The following is a 23,963-nucleotide window of genomic DNA, read 5'->3' on the forward strand; positions in this document are numbered from 1 at the left end:
CCATGACAACTAGTGTTTTGGGAGGAGGGTTCACTATGTGCCGGGCACTGTGTTAAGGGCTTTGCACAGATTTTCTCATGTAACCTGGAAAGGGAAAACAGTGGCTCCCCAGGACACTGCTTAAGGCAGACATAAAACAAAGATAACACGTACAGAATTCCTAGAGCCCCCGAAGCGCTGGCTTCCCATGAAAGCAAAGCTGTCTGAGTTTACTCTTCACGACACTACGTGTAGCATATTGCACGGTGAAACCCGTTTTTGTTGGATACGATCTCAAAGCCCAGTGACCCCGCCCGGCAGCTGACTGTCGTGTCAGGCCGATTTATGGTACTTACCCTCGGAGGGCCTCCAGCCAGACTTCTTTTACCTCCCGTGAACTGTGGAAAATTGGAAAAATAACATGACACTCTGCTCCTACTAACCCAGCATGAGTGAGGAGACTGAATGGCTCTAACTTCACGTGTTCTGCGTTATAAGGGAGAGGGGGCGGGCAGGTGGAAATTCAGAATGTTACTGAGACCGGAAAGAGCATCATGGGCTGTCGCCCGGGCCAGACACTGCAGAGCTCTCACTTCCTCATTTCTTTTAGGGCAGCTCTGGTTCTTTTTTTTCTTCTTCTTCAACTTCAAAGTCCAACATCTGTAAACCACCGAGAGTGGAAAAGATGACATATGGCCATAGGTGAAGGCTCTGATTCATGTCTCAGGTGGGATGTGTGAATAAGAAATTGTGTTATTCTGTACGTAAACATCATCGTATTTTCTAAAGTGATCATTTCAGGTGCCCTTTATTTTGGTATCCTGTTTGGGTGCGGTCTCCCCACCGACCCCCCTTCTCCTCTGTTCATCGGCACATTGATAAGCACCCTCTAGCTGCGGGATGTGGTCCCTCCAAGAAAGCCAAGACATGCGGCCTCTTGAAACGCAGTCATCATCCAAAGTCAGGTCAGTTTCCTTTGGGATTGTGACGAGTCCACCAGAGCAGGCTGTCTACATGTTAACTCTTCCTTAACTCAGTACTTAAGTCATGGTCAGATCAGCTCTAATTCTGACGTGGGAGGAAAATGATTTCCTTTGATCGGACATTTGAAAGTAGAAAGGAGATGGTGAATTTCATTTGCGGATCTGACCTTCTGGATAAAAGAGAATCTCTGGTCTTTCCTATGGCTTAGGCTATATATGAAATGATTCAAATACCCTGACAACAGAATGGATACATACAGTGTGGCGAATTTTCACACAGTGGGGTCCTACGGAGCCCTGAGAATGAACAGTCTACAACTACGTTCAACGACACGATTGGGCTTCAGAAAATAATGTTGAGTCAAAGAGGCCAGACACAAAAGAGTGTACCTTGCATGCAAAGCCCCCAAATAGCAAAAGTAATCTGTGTTATTAGAAGCCAGCATGGCATTTCTGTAGGGTTGGGCAGTGGCTCTGAGGGGGTCAGAGAGGGTCCATCTCTTGACTCCAAGGAGGGCTCCGCCTCTTGATCTGGCTGTTGTGGTTGTTCAGTTGCTAAGTCATGTCTGACTCTTTGCATCTCTATGGACTGTGGCCCGCTAGGCTCCTCTGACCTGGAAATTCTGGCAAGAAGAGTGGAATGGGTTGCCATGCCCTCCTCTAAGAGATCTTCCTGACCAAGGGATTGAACCCATGCCTCTTACGTCTCCTGCATTGTCAGGAAGGTTCTTTACCACTAGCACCACCTGCTGCTGCTGCTAAATCGATTCAGTCGTGTCCGACTCTTAGTGACCCTGTGGACTGTAGCCCCCCAGGCTTCTCTGTCCATGGAATTTCCCAGGCAAGAATACTGGAGTGGGTTGCCATTTCCTTCTCCAGGGGTTCTTCCCAACTTAAGGATCAAACCTGTGTCTCTTATGTCTCCTGCACTGGCAGGTGGGTCTTCTACCACTAGTACCACCTGGGAAGCACCGGGAAGCCCCTATCTCCAGGAGTTTGCTCAAATTCTATTAAGTCAGTGATGCTACCTAACCATCTCATCCTCTGTTGCCCACTTCTCCTCCTGCCCTCAATCTTCCCCAGCATCAGGGTCTTATTTCCAATGAGTTGGCTCTTCGCATCAGGTGGCCAAAGTATTAGAGCGTCAGCTTCAGCATCAGTCCTTCCAATTCAGGACTGATTTCTTTTAGGATTGACTGGTTTGGTCTCTCTGCAGTCCAAGGGACTCTCAAGAGTCTTCTCCAACACCAGAGTTCAAAAGAACAAATTCTTTGGTGCTCATTCTTCATTACGGTCCAACTCTCACATGTACATGTCTACTGGAAAAATTGAACCTTTGACTATACAGACCTTTGTTGGCAAAGTGATGTCTCTGCTTTTTAAGATGCTGTCTAGGTTGGTCATAGCTTTCCTTCCAAGGAGCAAGCATCTTTTAATTTCATGGCTGCAGTCATCATCCGCAGTGATTGTGGAGCCCAAGAAAATAAAATCTGTCACTGCATCCACTTTTCCCTCTTCTATTTGCCATGAAGTGATGGGACTGGATGCCATGATCTTAGTTTTTTGAATGTTGAGTTTTAAGCCAGCTTTTCACTCTCTTTCACCCTCATCAAGAGACTCTTTAGTTCCTCTTCACTTTCTGCCACTAGGCTGGTATCATCTGCATATCTGAGGTTCTTGATATTTTTCCTGGCAATCTTGATTCCAGCCAGTGATTCATCCAGCCTGGCATTCTGCATAACGTACTTTGCATATGAGTTAAGCAGGGTGAAAATACACAGCCTTGATGCACTCCTTCCGCAATTTGAACCAGGCAGTCGTTTCAAGTCTGGATCTAACTGTTACTTCTTGACCTGCATACAGGTTTCTCAGCAGACAGGTAAGGTGGTCTGGTATTCCCAGCTCTTTAAGAATTTTCCACAATTTATTGTGATCTATACAGTCAAGGCTTTAGGGTAGTCAATGAAACAGAAACAGATGTTTTTCTAGAACTCCTCATTTCTCCATGATCCAATGAAAGTTGGCAATTTGATCTCTGGTTCCTCTGCCTCTTCGAAACCCAGCTTGTACATCTGGAAGTTCTTGGTTCACATACTACTGAAGCCTAACTTGAAGGATTTTGAGCATAACCTTGCTAACATGTGAAATAAGTGCAATTGTATGGTATTTGTAACATTCTTTGGCATTGCCCTTCTTTGGGATTGGAATGAAAACTGACCTTTTCCAGTCCTGTGGCCACTGAGTTTTCCAAATTTGCTGGCATGTTGAGTGGCACACTTTAACAGCATCAGCTTTTAGGATTAAAGCTAGTGCTGCTAGTCTTAAGTGTACACTTCTGTGTGTTTGTTACTCTTCAACAAAAAGTTGACAAATACCTTGACTTAATTCGTTATTAGCACCTGAAATTCTCAGCCTTTTTCATATGGATAGTACTATTGTCTTTATACTGAAAGGAGGTCATGACGAGGCACACTTTGAGAAACTGAAGCACAGAGCTGTTAAAATTTGCCGCCTAACTCGGTGTCTCAGGGGGTGACCTCAGGATGGAGCTGGTGTCTAGGTTTCCAGCTGGAGGCACCCTCTCTTAAAACTGCCAGGGTTCACGCAGCACTCCCACCACAACTGCAGATGCTACTGCTCTTTCAGCCTCCCTTTCCCCTTAGAAAACTCTGAAATGAACTCACTGATTTCAATTTACTGCTACAAAAAAGGGCATTATGGTGGCTCGGTGGTAAAGAATCCACCTGCCAATGCAGGAGATACAACAGTCGTGGGTCTGAACCCTGGGTCGGGAAGATCTCCTGGAGGAGGAAATGACAACCCACTCCAGTATTCTTGCCTGGAAAATTCCATGGACAGAGGAGCCTGGTGGGGGGGCTACGGTCCATGGAGTCACAAGGAGTCCGACACAATTAAGCACAGCACAGGATGCTATCCTATCCTAGAGTCAGGAAGTGGTAGGTACTCAATTAATAGTTTCTGTATAAGTACATTTACTTTTGAAGTAGTCACATAGAGTATTACTACGATATATGTATGTTTTATGAATTTTTAATTGGATACTTTTTTAAGTTATTCTAAGAAACTTAATGTTGGCACTGCTCTTACAACCAAACCATCCAGCCTCAACTGACATATTTCCTTTTTTAAAAAAAAACGAAGACCATATTTTTTTCCTCATCTTTACAGCTGTTATGTATGTCCTATGCCCCACATTCTACCAGTGATTTAAAACCATTTTTTTTTTTCTTTTGCCATGGGATTATATGGTTTGTTTTTTTTTTGGCTGCACTGCACAGCATGTGGGATTTTAGTTCCTTGACCAGGGATCAAACGCAGGCCCTCAGCAGTGGAAGTGCAGATGCTTAACCATTAGATCACCAGGGAAGACCCCATATTCAAAAGCAGATGAATCTAGAATCCAGATATATAAAATTTAAAAAGAAAAAAAGCATTTTTAAAGTTGGTTGCTCTAGTGAGAGACGGGTGAGGGAATCGTGGACCCACATTTTGCCTTTTCTGACAAGCCCAAGCTGGGGCTCAAAAACTCATGTTATTAGAGGTTCTCAAAGTGCGTTCAGGGATCCCTGGGGCCCTTTCAGCAGAGTCCACAAGGTCAAACTATTTTGTAACAATACGGAGATGCTAGCTGCCTTTTTGACTATTCTCTCAAGAGTATCTAGTGCAGTTTTCCAGAAGCTGCATGATATGGGATGTTTTGATAGCTATGGGAATGCAGGCTTGCATTTTCCTGTGTTTTAAATTTTTCTCAGTTTTCATTTCTCCTAAGATATGTATGGGTAGATATAACTTAGATAAATCAGAGAGCTTTAGAGTTGTCAATAATTTTCTGAAGTTTTCCTGAGACTAACAGAGTTTGAGAACTGCCAATATCCATCATATCTTTCCAGGTGAGAAAATTCCACATACATGTCTTGTTTACCTATTATCTTCACTATGCTCCTGCTGAGTGGCTCAGTCGTGTCCGACTCTGCGCAACCCCATAGATGGCCGCCCACCAGGCTCCCCCGTCCCTGGGATCCTCCAGGCAAGAACACTGGAGTGGGCTGCCATGTCCTTCTCCAATGCATGAAAGTGAAAAGTGAAAGTGAAGTCGCTCAGTCGTGTCCGACTCTTAGTGACCCCATGGACTGCAGCCCACCAGGCTCCTCCGTCCATGGGATTTTCCAGGCAAGAATACTGGAGTGGGTTGCTGTTGCCATCTCCATAGCCATTTTCAAATGCAAATCCTTGCCAAGGTGCATTGTCTGATGGTTCATCGCTCCTCATTGCATGTTGTCTGTTAGTGGCTCGACAAGTCTTGGAGGGAGGACAAGATTCTCTCCTGCTCACTTTCATCTGCAGCACTGTGATTCTCCACGTTTCCCACGATGCCTCTGTGTTGGCAGCTTCCCAGGGTGGTCTTTACCCCCTTCCCTCCATTTCCGAGTCTTGTGTCCATTATGGTGGTCACTTCACTACACTTATTCTCAGTTCTCCTAATGACACAAATGTCCCTTCTATATATAAACTCTAAACTCAGCCATCGACATATGAAAAACGAGGAAGCTGGATATGAGAGAAGTGCCATTTCTCTTTGGATGTGTCATTTAAAACTGTGAATTTTTAAATGAAATTTGATTGTTGCTGGGGGGTTATATATATGTTTTCATGTAGAGGATCATGTCTTTAAATTTACTATGAATTAGTGAATCTGTTATTATAAGAAACACATATGAGCATGTCCATTATGTGTTTCAGTAACAACTCTTGAAAAAACAGAATAGTGTGTTTGTTAATTATGTTGTGATAACTCTGGGCCTTTTTAAAAGGAAGGAAATACTTAAAATGCAAATGCTATAAATTATATTCAATTCTGTTTTTTCCTTCTTCTCCACTTTTTTCCTCTTCTTTTTTTGGAGACTGAATTATGGGACTAGGCACAGATATTTATTGACCCTGAATCAGGGCTGAATGGGTTTTAAGTGAGCAATGAATTTAACATTCTGCTCATATCCCGATGTTTTTATCTTTGCAGCACCCCCTCCAAATTGTCTCTTCAACATTGTTCTTGAAGTCTTCTCTTTCTGAGGGCATTCCTACTCCTGAGGAAGCCATTCCCTGATTCAGCAGAAGGCTCCTGGCTATGTCAGAGTGAAACCTGTCCCCTCTCCTGTAAACCTTCCCTGTTTTAAATCCCATTCTCTCCTGGGATATAGGGGCTTCCAACTTCTTCTATTCAACCCCTGCTGCCCCCACGCCTCCCACGCCCAAAACAGACCAAGACCCTTCTCAGCAGGCAACGTTCTTGCATGACATCCATCATCAGCTCTGCATTCTAACAGTTCAAGGCTAAAGAGAGGGCTGGTGAGACGCTTACTGAACACCTACTACACGCACTGTGTCGTCCTAGGCATTTTCAGACACCTCATCTGACATCATTTTTAGGACAACACTGAGTAGTCACCCTCCCTGTCTTATAGCTGAGTCACCTGGGGCTCCATGTGTCAGTTCACTTACCCAAGTTCACTCTGTTGAACCTGGGTCTCTGGATACTAAGGCCAGTAGTCTTTCCATGATTTCCCTTAAGGATAATCCTTCAAGGGCTTCATTTATCAGTGGAAACGAGATGTCTAGACCCAGTATACCGATATAGACCAGACGAGTCCAGGTGCATCCCTATGGGGAGCTCTTACCTAGTAGACAGAGTCAGATTTAGGACATTGTCCTGAAACTTCAAAATTTCCTTCCGTCAGTTTCATTAGTAATAATCAGTTGAATACAATTTGAGGGGCTTCCCTCACACTCAGTTGGTAAATAACCTGCCTTCAATGCAGGAGATCTAGGTTTGATTCCTGGGTTGGGAAGGTCCCTTGGAGAAGGAAATGGAGACCCACTCCAGTACTCTTGCCTGGAAAATCCCATGGACAGAGGAGCCTGGCAGGCTGCAGTCCACGGGGTAGAAAGAGTTGTACACGACTGAGCGGCTAAACCACCAGAATACAATTTACATCATCTTTAAAAAAATACACAGCACCAGAGGCTCAGTGACCTACAGAAACAGTTCCGTAGACAGATTAGCACTTTTCACTTGTCTATAATTCCTCCATCAGCCAACAACATCCTATTTTAGTGAAGTTAGTAGTAAGTATATCAAAACAAGGGGCTTCCCAAGTGGCACAGTGGCAAGGAATCCATCTGCCAATTCAGGAGACGTAAGAGATGCAGGTTTGATTGCTGAATCAGGAAAATTCCCTGGAGTAGGAAATGGCAATCTGCTCCAGTATTCTTGTCTGGAGAATCCCATGGACAGAGGAGCCTGGCGGGCTACAGTCCATGGAATTGCAAAGAGTCAGACAGCTCTGAGCACACACACTCCCACATGTCAAAAGAAGAGTGAGTTAGAGCCCTGGCAATTGCAGAGCAGTAATGTCTTTTGGCTCTTCCTATAGACTGGACGGTTGATGGGAGAACCAAGTGGGAAGGGCCATTTTCCATGCCCCTGGAAGAGTCTGATGGTCATCATCTAAACAGCAGGTAAGTTTTGTAACTGATGGAAAGCTGCATCAGCAGGTGGTCCTGGTGGTGACGGAGGACATGACCACCTCGCCCACCATGGGTTCTGCCTTGCTCGACATGTGGCTCCCACTGTGGAAACCAAGTAGGAAGGGCCAGGTCCTACACCGCTGATTCTGAAAATCTCAGAGTAAGTTTGACTGTAGGGTCTCTGGACAAGAGTTGAAACATCTGTGAATACACTGTGAAATTTGGAAGGGCTTCCCTTGTGGCTCAGCTGGTAAAGAATCCACCTGCAATGCGGGAGACCTGAGTTTGATCCCTGGGTTGGGAAGATCCCCTGTAGGAGGAAAAGGCTACCGACACCAGTATTCTGGCCTGGAGAATTCCATGGACTATATAGTCCATGGAGTAGCAAAGAGCTGGACACTACTGAGCGACTTTCACTTCACTGTCAAAAAACAACCAAAAAAGAAAAGATCATTTTCACTCTCTCCGTAGTCTTATAATTTCTTTCAGAAAGCATGTTCTTACCCTGCATGACAAGAGTTTTCAGAACATGGAAAGGAACTTAAACGGCTTTTGCTAGCAAGCAGAAATAGACAGGGAGGCCTGGCGTGCTGCAGTCCATGGGGTCACAAAGAGTCAGATACGACTGAGCGACTGAACAAGAATAAGAAATAGGCAAGACAGGCAGCCGGGTTGAAGAAACACATTGTAAGATGATTCTTGTGTTAGGATGTTTATTACTTAGCTCATGGTCACAAATGATTTTTTCTCCCAAGAACTGGTTCTGTTTTTACTGGGACAAATGTCTAAAGACAATAAACTTCGTGATGGACTCTGTGATTTCTAAGCTGGGTGAGTATTTTTGGGTGTTACTGAGAGCACTCAGGTTTCTTCCTGCTGCTCCAGGCTGACTCTGGATACCCCTTCATGAAGGCTGTTACTACTCCAGTACTGACAGCTGTGACCAAGACTTACGAGTCATTCACCCCATATTTTCCAGATGGACTGTGCAGTGTTACCCATCTTGCCATGGAAACTGCCACTTGAGAACCAGTCTTTCCATTCTAAGCTCACTCTTCCTTTCTCTCTGTGACCCAGAGCCCTGAGTTTCTTAATTAGAGTGATATCAACTACTTTTGGAGAGGCAATGGCACCCCACTCCAGTACTCTTGCCTGGAAAATCCCATGGATGGAGGAGCCTGGTAGGCTGCAGTCCACGGAGTCGCTAAGAGTGGGACACGACTGAGCGACTTCATTTTCACTTTTCACTTTCATGCATTGGAGAAGGAAATGGCAACCCACGCCAGTGTTCTTGCCTGGAGAATCCCAGGGACAGGGGAGCCTGGTGGGCTGCTGTCTCTGGGGTCGCACAGAGTTGGACACGACTGAAGCGACTCAGCAGCAGCAACCATGTACTAGGGCTTCCTAGGTGGCGCCGTGGTAAAGAATCCGCCTGCAATGCAGGAGACACAGGAGATATGGGTTTGATCCCTGGGTTGGGAAGATCCCCTGGAGGAGGAAATGGCAACCCACTCCAGTATTTTTGCTTGGAGAGTCCCATAGACAGAGGAGCCTGGTGGGCTACAGTCCATAGGGACGCAAAGAGTCAGACACGACTGAACATACATGTAAGGCATACTTCCTGCATGGAGGAGTCTTTTCCCAAAGATGTCACAATTTCCTTGAGGACTTTTACATCACGGCAGTGCCTGATGACTGATGGATACCCTGACCTTCTAGAAAGTTCTTCAAGTTACAAATAAAAAAACTTCAAAATAATCGAGCCTTTTCTCTGATTATGAGCCCCCCTCCCAACCTGCCATGTTTCAGCCACAGAATCTTGTTATTCCCTAGAAAGTGCACTGCACCTTTAGTCCCTTGGACAGCAAGGAGATCAAACCGGTCAATCCTAAAGGAAATCAACTCTGAATATTCACTGGAAGGACTGATGCTGAAGCTGAAGCTCTAATACTCTGGCCACTTACTTTGAAAAATCGACTTATTGGAAAAGATCCTGATGCTGGAAAAGACTGAAGGCAAATGGAGAAGGGGTCGGCAGAGGATGAGATGGTTGGATGGCATCACCAACTCAAAGAACATGAGTTTGAGTAAACTCTGGGAGTAAACTCATGGACAGGGAGGCCTGCCATGCTGCAGTCCATGGGGTCGCAAAGAGTCGGACATGACTGAGCAACTGAACTGAACTGGCCCCAGGGGTCAGGTTCCATTCTGTGCAGCTGAGAAGGCCTGGACACCAGGACTTAGAATCAAGGACCAGGGCGCGGTGGAGTCAACCATGGTCCAAGGCTTTTCCTCTCTCTGCTGTGAACTGTCCACTGTCCTAAGTCCTCCAGCCAGACTGGGCTCAGGTCTCACCGTTAAGTGAGGGCATGGGATTCACTGACCTGCAGAGCACTCGGCTGTGCTAGATTCCTTTTATTAGATGACTGTGGTTGTAGTGAACTAACAGTAAAACTCCTTGCCTGCTTCTCCTCTAAGAAACATCCATGAAAGTCTGTGGGTGCATGGATGGGGTGGGAAGAGATGTCCCAGCTTCTCCTAGCCCAGGGCTCGTGAAAGGTGCTCAGGATAGAGGCTAGGTGGGGGTTTGGGCTGGGGCAGAGGAAATCCAGTCCACATCGTTTAGGGTCATTCTTCTTCCTGGTAGGAAAAAGGCTGTCCTCCAGCCAAACCTTAACTCTGCTACGGCTTGACAGTTACCTGAACAGCCCGAGGTTTGCTGGGCCACAGCGTCCCTAATATTGCAGGTGCTACTGTGTCTTGCAGAATGATTTGCTGTGTCCACAAAATGTCTGCATTTTTGCGGTGGACACATACATATTTTAAATCTGTCTCCCAGATCTTTGTGATAATTAATCTTTGTATTGGAATACAAAATCGCCTCAGCATAAAATGACATTTGAAGAACTCAGTGTTTTCAGAAAGCTGGCTTGAAAAATAAGAAAGGCTAGAACAAAATGTTCTTTTAAAACTGCCTTCCCCACTTATTGAGATCACGATAAAGAGTTAGAAATAAACTATCTTGAGATTAGGAGATTAGAATCTCTGAATTGCTGATGATATAACCAGCTCCATGTCATAGGCAAGGCAACGCTCCAACTTACTTGCAGAGATCATTTTAAGAACTAAAGAAGCCTTCATGATTGTATTTTGGCCCCCCAAATTGCTCAGAGAAAACACGATGTCAAAAAAGGGTAAGTTGGCAACCCTGAGCATCATTTAACTACAGCATAATTCAGCAGATTTTTTGAAGAAAAACAGAGAAAATTATGACAATTGAGGTTCTTTGTTAGCAGTCTGCAAAACTCATGTGCGGCATTAAAAAAAAAAAAAAATCGAACTAAAAAAGTAGTAACTGTGGAAAAATGTTTAGTTAGCCTAAGTTTCCAAAATACCTTTTAAAGAGATATTTCTTCTAGTTTTTTGATTTTTTTTTTTTGAACGCAATGCTTTTTTCATATGTCACATGAAAAAAATTATCCAGGGTTTTTACCTCCCTGCTTAAATTTTTAAAAAGTATTTGTCACTTTGAATCTGTGTGGTCCTTTTCTCAGCCACTATGCCTTATTTGGTGTCTCCCGAGAAAGTCTCCTGGGAAAGGCCTCTGAAGGTGGCGTCAACTCCCGGGGCTGGGGGTTCAGGGTGCTGTGGCCATAGGTAGGGCAGTGTGGTTGAAGCTCCCACAAGAGGCAGGGGTTTCTATGCGAGCTCCAACCTAGCCTGAGCGAAGCTGTCAGTGATGAGGGCTCTGTGATCGAAGGATGGCTTGGTCTCCCCGTTTTCAGGTTCAGCCACCATCCACCCCTTAGTGGCCAGGACCATGAGTTCCTCTTTTCCCTTGGTAATGGGAGCCTCTCAGATGCTCCAGTCCAGACTGGTTCTGATTTAGATCTCAGGATGTTGCTCAGATGGAGTAGGAAATGGCAATGCACTCCAGTATTCTTGCCTGGGAAATCCCAAGGACAGAGGAGCCTGGTGGGCTACAGTCCACGGGGTCACAAAGAGTCGGACACGATTGAGTGACTAAACAGGAAGAGCCTTTGGGCAGAGGGGTCAAGAGGAATCCATGATGATTCTGGTAAGCCTGATAACCTCCCTTAGAGGAAGGGGGATGAGGAAATGGATTGAAAGAAGAAGAACACATTTACACTAAGCCATGGGAGAGTGTGTGGTCACCAGCACACACTGTTGATATTCTTAATTGCTTAGCTCTCCCCTTCTGGGAGTGGATGAACTGAACCAGGGCTCTGCTGTGTTCTTTGTAGCCCGTGACTCCTGGGTTTTTCCTACAGATAAAAGAATCCCAAGGTTTTGCCTCCTGCCTTTGGGCCATAAAACATTATACAAAATGCTAATAACCACATATTTTTAAAAAACTGTTCTTGTATCTGTCCTAAATTTTATATATGTTGATGGCAAAACTGAGCCCAAATGCCATTTCTCTGAGATGTATCTTTTGTGAGAAGTTCAGTAAATCTCAAAAAGCAACGTTTTCCCCCCTCCAAATTTTGCCAAATAGTGTTGCTCAAATTTGAGCACTTATCAGCATCACCTGGTGTGTGTTACTCAGTCGTGTCCGACTCTGTGATCCCGTGGACTGTAGCCTGCCAGGAATTCTGCAGCCAAGAATACTGGAGTGGATTGCCATTTCCTTCTCCATGGGTTGCCATAGCCTCCTCTGGAGGTTCTTCCCAGCCCAGGGACTGAACCCAGGTCTCCCGCATTGCAGGCTGATTCTTTACTGTCTGAGCCACCAGGGAAGCCCAAGAATACTGGAGTGGGTAGCCTACCCTTCTCCAGGGGATCCTCCTAACCCAGGAATCAAACCAGGGTCTCCTGCATTGCAGGCAGATTCTTTATCAGCTGAGCTACCAGCTGAGCTATCAGCTCAGCCCAGCATCACCTGGAGGACACATTAAAACCCTGACTATGGGCCTTGAACCTAGCGCCTCTGACTCAGCAGGTCTGGGGAAAGGCCCAGGAACCATACATCCCCCAACAGTCCCAGACTGGGCTGCAGACCATACTTGGGAAGCCTCCGAGAGAAGTGTCAGGAAAAGGTAAATGTGTTTACTCCTGCATCCTGGGCATTGGCGACATCTTTATAATCACTGGGCTATTCCACAATCCCAGCACTTTGCTGGCTTGCAAGCATTTGTCTTGCCCCTGAAATGAGCCTGCAGGTCCTTACAACAGAGAAATTCATTCTGACACCCTGAGACAGCCCCCGGGGGCCCAGTAGGAAGTTCAAAAATGTTTGTAAGAATGAGAAAAATGACAGCTTCCCCAGTCAAAAGTGACACTTCTGCTTTGTCAGATACTGAATGTATCTCGGATCCTTGTTGCTATGCTTGATGTTGTTCTTCCAGATGAGACTCTGGGGCAGGGGCTACTCCAAAGGAATTGTGCAACCTCTCGTATCCAGAATAATCCCAAGAACCTTTAATAGACCGCCAGAGAGATAACAGCCACTGTTGATTCACCTAGAGGCCTAAAATCGAATGAAACAGAAGCTTTGCTGATTTTACTTTTTTTCACATAAATGTGGTAATCACCTGTTGGTGACTCACTTCCAGTGGCCCTGGGTTAAGGAAACCAAATGGACCGCAAGTTACACTGGCTTGTTCTGAACCTTGGAGTCGGCTGTTTGCCCACAGGGTGTCTGTTCCTCGTTAGGAGGGCTGGGCTATCTACAGACACCCTTCTGCAAATTCCTAAACACTTGAAGGAGAGCTTCCTTTACTGCTATCTACCAGAACATGCTGTGTGTGTGTGTGTGTGTGTGTGTGTGTGTGTATAACATTGTCCTTTCTCTTACACATCACAAATGACCGGGTAGATAGGATACATAAACGTTAGTTGAATCTTTCTTGCCATACAAGAAAAGGCAGTTTCAAGTTTAAGCAGCAGTCCTTTGCACACTTAGCTGCACACTAGAATCCCTTGGGGGAGCTTTTAAAAATCCCCAATACCAAAGCCACTTCTTATACCAACCAGTGAAACTGTCATTTCTGAAGATGGGATCCAGACATCGGTATTAAAAAAAAAATTCTACAGAGAATTGCAATAGGCAGCCAAACTTGAGGTCCAGAGATCTTAGCAACAGCTTTCGGGGTAAACTGATCTGTTAATTCTACACCTGGATCCTTTTCTGCAATCCCAGCCCTGGACAAGCTTCGAAAAAGCAGGTGCATTCCTGGGCAGGGCGGGAGGCTGGGTCCGTTTCCCTTCTCAGAAGAACACCAGTCCCAGAGAACCACTGTCCTGACCCACCCTTTTCTGCTCACAGAGGGAGGGAGCTGGTGTGACTTAGGATCTGCTGCAATCTTGCGGTTGATCAAAAGTGGCCACGGATTCTGTATAGCTGCTCCCAGCAAGCGATGGCATCTATTTCCCCACCCACTGAAGCTGAGCTGCTCTCACGACTTGCTCTGCCCTGTAGGGTGTGACAAAAGGGATGTCATGTGCTTTCTGAAGCCTGGGTCTGCAGTTGCCCAGAAGCTCCAACTTTTGCTCTCCTGCATGCGGCTCTGAGATGGCCGTGTGGGCAGCCACGCTCACCTCCCGGAGGATGAGAGGCTGCGTGGAGGAGCGGCCAGCCGCCCTGCCCAGCCAGCACCCACTCACAGACCGCAGGGACTCTCCGGCTGAAGGGTGTCATCTGAGTGAGGACACGTGAAACCAGCAAAGGAGCTCCAGCCAATACAGTCAGGAAAATCAGAAACTGCTGTTGTGTAAGAGACTGTTTTTGGGGTGGTTGTTACTCAGGAATAGAAGCCTGAGACCAACAGGGACTCCAGCAACTGTTCTCGTGACTTCTACACAAGGGCCATGGGGCCAGCTCTTCGTTGCATTGCCAGTACTGATTTTAAAAAGCACTGATTTAACCTCTTTCTCAGCCGGAGTCTTCATTTTAAAGCAGCTTCATGACCTATTGGGACTTCTCTGGGAGCTCAGTGGTATAGAACCTGCCTGCCATGCAGGAGATGCAAGGAGACACAAGTTCGATCCCTGGGTTGGGAAGATCCCCTGGAGAAGGAAATGGCAACCCACTCCAGTATTCCTGCCTGGAGAATCCCATGGACAGAGGAGCCTGGCAGGCTACAGTCCATGGGGTTGCCAAAGAGTCGACATGACTTAGCGACTAAATAACAACAACAATAAACAGGAACTACTGCTATGGTATTTCTCACACTGAGTGTGATCCATTTTTCATGATAACAAAATTTAAAGCAGACTGTAGAGATGTAAAATAAAAATCAACCAGTGAAGGATGCTAAAAAAAAATCAGTACCCATGGATACAAATTATATACCAGGAAGCTTTCAGATGCAAAACTGAAGGCTAAAGTTGCCAGAACTTTGAATAATACATTGAAACAAATTCCAGAAAAGAACAATTGTCGCTGAGGGCTCCGGGAATTGAACTACTTCTGTGAATTTACTTCTGATATTATTTATAGTCAGTCAGTGGGCGAAGTGCTTAACTGGGTGTTGAAAAGTTTGGGAAAAGGACATGGTTCCAGGCTCAAGGAGCATGTATTGTGTTCCATTCCCATCACTTCAGTTTTCCAAGTCAGTAACTGCTGACAGCATTCATAATCTCGGTTCTGATGGTGGGAACTCAAACCTAGCTCTTGTGGAGACAGTCTGGTTCTTCAGTGGAAGGAGGGGAGCCCCAGCTCCACTAGGGTTTTGTGGACAGGAGGGTGGAGCTGGGGCGGGGGTGGGGAATGGGGCTTCTCACGCCACAGTTTCGAAAGGGCCTCTACTGGGCAACATACTCATGTGATTCAGCATCTAGGAGTAATTAAACCAGAAGGCTGTGCCTCCTAACTAACCACTCAGATTTTACCTCCTCATATTACACTCATGTGCCTGCATGTGCACGAACACACACACACACACACACACTGGTCTGCTAGTGCTGCCACGACAAAACACCACGGACTGGGTGGCTTAAACAACTGAAATGTATTTGTCACAGTTCTAGAGGCTAGAACTTGCCTGGGGGCTCAGATGGTGAAGAATCTGCCTGCAACGTGGGAGACCTGGGTTCAATCCCTGGGTCAGGAAGATGCCCTGGAGGAGGAAATGGCAACCCACTCCAGTATTCTTGCCTGCAGAATCCCAAGGACAGAGGAGCCTGGCGGGCTACAGTCCACAGGCTCGCAAAGTCAGACACAACTGAGCAACTAAGCACAGAGCCTAGCAGGCCAAGATGGAGGTGTCTGCAGGTTGGTTTCTTTGAGGCCTCGCTCCTTGGCTTGCAGAGCGGCCACCTTCCCGTGGTGCCTTCACACGGCCTTTCCTCTGCGGTGCACGTCCCTGGGGTCTCTCTGGGTGTCCTAACCTCCTCTTTCCATAACGACACTGGCTCTTACTGTGTCACAGAGCATCCCAACAGCCTCATTTTAGCCGAATCACCTCACACCAGGCCCCTCAAGACACCGTCATGTTCTAAGGTACTTCATTCGAGTTAAGGATTTGGCATATGGATTCGTGTGTGTATGTGTAAATCCATAGACATATATTTCACTGACAGGAAGGATGTCTGCATTTGTTTCCCTGTTAAGGACTTAGCATCAGCTCTCTGCCTGATGTTAAAGTCTACAGATAACGACAAAGGGAAGAGGAAAGCAAGTGGCTCCGAAGCAGCAGACGCTTAAGCCTGAGTCACCGGAAGTGAGGAGCTGGGAGAGGGGCAGGAAGTCCGGAGGGCCCGGGGCAGGGTGGTGGTGGTGGTGGTGGGGCTTGTAAGCTGGCTCTGGCTCTCCAGAGGGGCGTCAGTTAACTGGGATGAAAACCCCACCTTCTTGAGTGAGACTGCTCAAGTTCTTATTCAGAAATAATCACCGAAGAGGAAATTTTGGCGGTTCTTCTCTTCCTTCTCCTTCTCAAACTCTCCTGAATGTGATCAGGCAGATGGGACTTCCTTAAACAAAAGTCACTCAGTTCCCATTTTCTCTAATTGGAAGCATTTCACAGAAAAAGCCAGGCTACCAGATAAATATGTGAGACATTTCTTAACTGAGGGGGGGAATTCTATAGATAACTAGGGACTCTGAGAGCAGGATAGAGGATGTTTGCCTAAATCCAACAACGGGAATTAATCTACAAACTCAACGGACTGTGCTATGGAATCTATTCAACACTCGAGTCTGAGGGAATGCCTCCCAAATTTGTCTAGCCGATCTTTGCTCATCCTCCACAGCGGAGTGCTTCTGGAGCCAGCCAGAGGGCTCCCGTGGCTTTCTCCTCGCTCCCGAGAAGGGCTGGAGCCATCGCTGCAGGAGGTGCTACCTTCCTGCTGGCCGTGGAGGGAGGGGCAGACAGGGTTTCAAAAAGAAAACATGCAAGGTCCACCCAGGAACAAACAGTGGGACAACGTAACATGGAAATCCCGCCACAGGAACTGTCAACGAGAATGGCCAAAGATGAAAGACATCGACTCCTGCAGACAAGAGTCCTCCAGGCAGAGGCTGGCACGAGCAGCCTGGGTGCAGGCCGCCTGTGTCCTTTGAGTCCTGAGCAGGATACCTCCCTTCCTGTGGGTTTTGATTTTGTGGTTCGTTTGCCTTCCTGCATTACTTTTGCTTGTTTGGTTGGTTTTAGTCATGGTGGGTTGAAAGACGTTAAGGAAGGAAGGGAGCTTCTACGGTATCTCAGCAATCATCTCTGGACATGGAGATTACAAATTTTGCTCAGAATCCATTAAATGAATAAAACATATAAATATTTCCTGTACTGCTTTTTTTCTCAAGAAAGGAATTTACTTCTTCCCCTGAAAAAGAAGCCAAATCTGGGACCCAGAGTAACACAGGAGCCCGAGTCCCCTGAGGAACACGGGGACCCCTGTGGCATGGCTGCGACCGTCAAACAGCAGAGGGTCCCCCACTGTCTTCCTGGGGAGCCTGCCTGGTGTCTCTCAATGGGTCTCCAGGGGTCTGTGGCTCAACAGATGAATGTTGGTCACTTCCTATTACACAGACTTTAAGTGACTGATTACTTGTTTTAAGTTGTTCCTCCATATTTATGGGGTCTCCCAGGTGGCCCAGTGGTAGAGACTGCCTGCCAATGCAGGAGCCACGGGAGGCATGGATCTGATCCCTGGGTCAGGAAGATCCCCTGGAGGAGGAAATGGCAACCCACTCCAGTATTCTTGTCTGGGAAATCCCATGGACAGAGGAGCCTGGTGGGCTACAGTCTGTGGGGTTGTTGCAAGGAGCTGGACACAACTGAGTGACTGAACATGCGTGCAGCCATATTTATTGGGAATTTGTCACCAACACTTGTCTATATTGTTAATCTACTCTGTGCTGCTATTTGACTTGGTACAAAATTATAGTTATTCTAAAGTCAGCATGTTAACACTTCACGGTGATCAAAACCCTTCCTTAGGACTTTTAGGTGACTGATGCTCAAACAAGGCTGATAGGGAGGCCCTGGGGGACATCTCAGGCAGTGCTTTGCTTCTGTCTCTGTCAGGGCAGGGGGCTGTGTCTCATTACAAGAGCAATACTCTCTCCACATTGCCTGGCATGTAGGGGCATCCAGTTAAGGCTGGTGGAAGAAATAAATTCCTCTAAGGGACATTGTGAGTATAGAGCATGCATGGCCTTGACTCTGCAGCTGAAACTGATGGAGGTCCTCACGTGGTGGCAGAATCACTAGCTGGGTTCATCCAAGTGTTGGCCTGGAGTCAGGAGGGAGGAGGAGGAAGCGGGGTCAAATTCCCGCCTGGGGGCCTTTATGGGAAGGGAGAAGGTACTTCCTACACAGTACTGAGTCTGGTTTTCTCTGCGGTCTGCCTTGAAAGTCCCACTAATAGCATGACCAGTGGAGAGAAGTCTATTTCGGCTGTCCCAGTAGACAGACTCTGTAGAAAATATCTACAAGAGCTCAGGCAGAGCTCCCTGAACAGAGGGAGGAAGTGGCCACAGGGCCAGGAAGCCTTTTGGCTGGTTCCCCGGAGCCCCTCTCTCATCCACTGGTGCCCACAAGCCCGGAGAGAAATACCTTGTCTGAAGCTGCTCGGGGGATTCCTCACTGCTAGTTTTAATGAATGAGCCCGCCTCCCCCCCAACCAACAGGAAGTGGGGTGCCGTGCCCGTGGTCATTAGTGATGCAACGGGGGAAAAGAAAGGCTTTCATTCCTTCACGTCTTCCTCAGAGCTTTATGTTTCACATAGTATAACTAGTTTTTTCTTAACAGGAAGAAAACTACTCTGAGTGAGAACTGGCTCTCCCTTCTGGAATCTGCAGACCGCTGCATCCTTTTTCGAGGTTGCCTGTCAGGGTGGCTGTGTCTTAGAACAGCGCTGCTCAAGGCTGCCTGGACGTCAGAGCCACCCAGGGGCCCCTGGAATGATCCCAGGGCACCGGCTGGACCCAGTCAACTCCACTGGAATCTTTGGACTCAGGTATCCGTACCTTAAAAGCACCTCAAGGAGTTCCAAGCTGAAGTCAGTGTTGCAAACCCCTGCTTAGAGTCTAACAGCAGTCCTCACCGGTAAAAGCTTTGATGAAGAAAAAGTCCAAAGATTTCTTTTAATTGGAAAAAGTAAATTTTTCATAATCTTATAACTCAAAAGCTACTGAAGGGATTTTCCCTCACCCCTCGAACTTTCCATTAATGAAAAACAAAACAAATTTATACTGAAAACAATAATGAGAAGATTCAGCCCAAAGTAGAATTTTCCAGAAAGTTATGGGCAAGAGAAAAAAACAAAAGACTATCATTGAAAAAAAAAAAAAAAAAAAGCTTTTACAGGAATTTCCTTTTAAATTTGCTTGCAATGAGTGTCTCTTTGAAAGGTGAATAAACAGCATTTGCCAAAAAGCCCCACCCCTGGCTGTTGCTAAGAAGCTCAGTGTCAAGGGATGGAAATGCCCAGGGCAGAGTTAACTCAATCTGACTCAATGGGGGGTTTTTTCTTTTTACAAGTCTTTTTTTTTAAATTAAGAAATTAACAAATTTTTAACAGTAAGAGCGCAAGTGGGTTACAAAATAACTAGCAGCTAAATGACTGGTTGAAAAGGATTCTCTTGACAGCCAGGACTGACGGCTCATCTCACAAACACAACTTTCTAAAGACTGTATCAACCCGATCTTTTGCAGGCAAAAGAAATGTGTCTCCAGTTAGTTAGATAATAGCATTCTGGATAGTCCTGAATTACCCTGAAGGGAGCAGAAAAAGAGGCCAGCGACCTAACACTCACTGAGCCTGCCCCAGAGCATCAGACAACTGTTAGCCCTTTGCTTTGTTTTCAGTTCAGTTCAGTCGTATTCGACTCTTTGTGACCCCATGAATCGCAGCTCGCCAGGCCTCCCTGTCCATCACCAACTCCTGGAGTTCACTCAAACTCACATCCACTGAGTCAGTGATGTCATCCAGCCATCTCATCCTCTGTCGCCCCTTCTCCTCCTGCCCCCAATCCTTCCCAGCATCAGGGTCTTTTCCAATGAGTCAACTCTTTGCACGAGGTGGCCAAAGTATTGGAGTTTCAGCTTCAGCATCAGTCCTTCCAATGAACACCCAGGGCTGATCTCCTTTAGGATGGACTGGTTGGATCTCCTTGCAGTCCAAGAGACTCTCAAGAGTCTTCTCCAACACCACAGTTCAAAAGCATCAATTCTTTGGCACTCAGCTTTCTTCACAGTCCAACTCTCACATCCATACGTGACCACTGGAAAAACCATAGCCTTGACTAGACGGACCTTTGTTGGCAAAGTAATGTCTCTGCTTTTGAATATGCTATCTAGGTTGGTCATAACTTTCCTTCCAAGGAGTAAGCGTCTTTTAATTTCATGGCTGCAATCACCATCTGCAGTGATTTTGGAGCCCCCAAAAATAAAGTCTGACACTGTTTCCACTGTTTCCCCATCTATCTGCCATGAAGTGATGGAACCAGATGCCATGATCTTCGTTTTCTGAATGTTGAGCTTTAAGCCAACTTTTTCACTCTCCTCTTTCACTTTCATCAAGAGGCTTTTTAGTTCCTCTTCACTTTCTGCCATAAGGGTGGTGTCATCTGCATATCTGAGGTGATTGATATTTCTCCCGGCAATCTTGATTCCAGCTTGTGCTTCTTGCAGCCCAGCGTTTCTCATGATGTACTCTGCATATAAGATAAATAAGCAGGGTGACAGTATACAGCCTTGACGTACTCCTTTTCCTATTTGGAACCAGTCTGTTGTTCCATGTCCAGTTCTAACTGTTGCTTCCTGACCTGGATATAGGTTTCTCAAGAGGCAGGTCAGGTGGTCTGGTATTCCCATCTCTTTCAGAATTTTCCACAGTTCACTGTGATCCACACAGTCAAAGGCTTTGGCATAGTCAATAAAGCAGAAATGGATGTTTTTCTGGAACTCTCTTGCTTTTTTGATGATCCAGTGGATGTTGGCAATTTGATCTCTGGTTCCTCTGCCTTTTCTAAAACCAGCTTGAACATCAGGAAGTTCATGGTTCATGTACTGCTGAAGCCTGGCTTGGAGAATTTTGAGCATTACTTTACTAGCATGTGAGATGACTGCAATTGTGTGGTAGTTTGAGCATTCTTTGGCATTGTCTTTCTTTGGGATTGGAATGAAAACTGACCTTTTCCAGTCCTGTGGCCACTGCTGAGTTTTCCAAATTTGCTGGCATATTGAGTGCAGCACTTTCACAGCATCATCTTTCAGGATTTGAAATAGCTCAACTGGAATTCCATCACCTCTACTAGCTTTGTTCGTAGTGATGCTTCCTAAGGCCCACTTGACTTCACATTTCAGGATGTCTGGCTCTAGGTGAATGATCACACCATTGTGATTATCTGGGTCGTGAAGCTCTTTTTTGTACAGTTCTTCTGTGTATTCTTGCCACCTCTTCTTAATATCTTCTGCTTCTGTTAGGTCCATGCATTTCTGTCCTTTATTGAGCCCATCTTTGCATGAAATGTTCCCTTAGTATCTCTAATTTTCTTGAAAAGATCTCTAGTCTTTCCCATTCTGTTGTTTTAATCTAGCACAAAACACTGACCTTGCTAATGGTTAAGGACTAGCTTTCCCTTGGGCTTCCCCTAAGGCTCAGCAGGTGAAGACTCTGCCTAGCAATGCAGGAAACACAGGAGACACATTGTTCAATCCCTGGGTCGGGAAGATCCCTTGGAGGAGGAAATGGCAACCTGCTCCAGTATTCTTGCCTAGAAAAACCCCATGGACAGAGCCTGGAGGGTTACAGTCCAAAGGGTTGCCAAGAGTCGGACACAACTAAGCATGTAGGCAGCTTTTCCTTGCTGCTGCTGCTGCTGCTAAGTTGCTTCAGTCGTGTCTGACTCTGGCGACCCCATAGATGGCAGCCCACCAGGCTCCGCAGTCCCTGGGATTCTCCAGGCAAGAATACTGGAGTGGGTTGCCATTTCCTTCTCCAATGCATGCATGCATGCTATGTCGCTTTAGTCATGTCTGACTCTGTGTGACCCCATAGACAGCAGCCCACCAGGCTCCTCCTCTTGTCCTCTAGACAAGAATACTGGAGTGGGTTGCCGTTTCCTTCTCCAGAGGTCCCCTTAGCTGGAGGATAAAGCAACGATCCCTCAGGCTGACAGCTGAGCCCTTTCAGAGTGAGGTCACATGGTGCCTTTCCACCCAACGCGCCCCACTCTGCCTCCTACGGGGCCAGCGTCCCTAAAGCCTTTCTAGTGAACAGACTCAACAACAAGTGAGAGCCCAAGACAGTCTTCCAGACTCTGCCGGTGGTTGCTTTCCTGCCACTGCCAGGGTCTTCCTACGGGCTAGGCGTTTTGCAGACTAGCCAATAAGCGCCTTGCCACAATCACCAGGTGGGAATCGTTACCCTCTTCCTTAAAATCTCATGGAGCTTTTGTAGTCTTCTCCTTCAGATACCAAGGGTTATTTTTCTCAATACAAATAACACCTTTTCACTATCAAAGTACCTCGTCAAGCTGGGGTGCCGGGAGATGCTTATTCTGCGGGTCACCCAGGTTTCTTTGGACACTCGTGACTGAGCACAAACGTTTGTGGGGGACCTGGAGCAGAGTGGTCCAGGGCAGGCCAAGCGGGCACCGCCCCGTGGGGACGGGGGAGGGGGCATTCCTCATTGATACCCTCCCGCCACGTGGCTGAGCTCAGTGTCGGGTTGCGGTAGTGGCCGTGGCTGTGATGGAGGGAACTTTCGAAGCAGCAAGAAAGACAGAGGCAGGACCCAGGTCACCCCTCCTCCGGCGTGGCTGCTGCTCTGTGCAGGATGGTGCTCTGTCTCTGAGTCCTCACTTCTCTTCCCTCTGTTGAAACTGCCTTCCCTCCTCTCGAAGGTCCAACCTGCCTCTCCCTGCAAGGCTCAGCTCAGATGCTACTGGCCCCCCAACCCAAATCCTCCCCGTTTCCACGGAGCTCTGCTCAATGTCATGTGACAGCCTGGGTAGGAGGCAAGTTTGCAGGAGAACGGATACCTGTTCAGGTCTGGCTGAGTCCCTTTGGTGTTCACCTGAAATTATCACAACGCTGTGTGTTAATCGTCTGTATCCCAATACAAAATAAAAGGTTAAAAAAAAGCAACAGGAAAGCAAATCCTACCCTCCTTCTCTGGACTTGAGGTTAACTGCCTGCAGTGGGTTGAACTGTGGCCCCTCTCCCAGCAGTCTAAGTCCTAACCCCCTGCACCTGTGCATGTGACCTCGTACGGAAAACAGTCTCTGCAAATGTAACTCAGGTAAGGGTTTTGGAGGTGAGATCACCCCAGAGTAGGGTGGGCCCTAAATCCAGTGAAGGGCGTCCTCATAAGAGAGGCCGTGTGAGGACGGAGGCAGAGGCTGAACTCATGCCTGGAACTCCGCGTCCCAGAGTCAGGAGGGCAGCTGGAGCGGCTCTTCCTGAGTGTGCAGATGCAATCCACCCTGCCGATGCTGCAGCTTTGGACTCTGGCCTCCAGAACAGCGAGAAGCTAAATATCTGTTGTTTCAAGCCCCCGGGTCTGTGCTGATCTGTAACTGCAGCCTCAGGAAACCAAGATGCGCCCACCATCCCACCTGATTCTTTCTTTCTTGTTGTTTAGTCACTAAGTCATGTCTGACTCTTTGCGACTCCATGGACTGCAGCACGCCAGGCTTTCTTGTCCTTCATTATCTCTTGGAATTTGCTCAAACTCATGTCCACTGAATTGGTGATGCCATCCAACCATCTCATCCTCTGTCGTCCCCTTCTCCTTTTGCCCTCAATCTTTCCCAGCATCAGGGTCTTTTCCAGTGAGTCAGCTCTTCGCATCAGGTGGCTAAAATATTGGAGCTTCAGCTTCAGCATTAGTCCTTCCAATGAATATTCGGGACTGATCTCCTTTAGGATGGACTGGTTGGCTCTCCTTGCAGTCCAAGGGACTCTCAAGAGTCTTCTCCAACACCACAGTTCAAGAGCATCAATTCTTCGGCGCTCATCTTTCTTTATGGCCCAACTCTCACA

At 46.9% G+C, this 23,963-nt stretch overlaps 1 protein-coding gene across 1 annotated transcript in view; it reads right to left on the minus strand.

Annotated features, from left to right (window-relative positions):
- Positions 1–23,963, minus strand: part of LOC102276288 (T cell activation RhoGTPase activating protein) — an 89,928-nt gene that overhangs the window by 10,703 nt on the left and 55,262 nt on the right. Inside the window, 1 exon segment of the mRNA XM_005900386.3 lies at positions 336–377. Coding sequence (XP_005900448.2) covers positions 336–377 — 42 coding nt within the window.

Source organism: Bos mutus, chromosome 9, assembly GCF_027580195.1.
Source record: "Bos mutus isolate GX-2022 chromosome 9, NWIPB_WYAK_1.1, whole genome shotgun sequence".
Classification (NCBI taxonomy): domain Eukaryota; kingdom Metazoa; phylum Chordata; class Mammalia; order Artiodactyla; family Bovidae; genus Bos; species Bos mutus.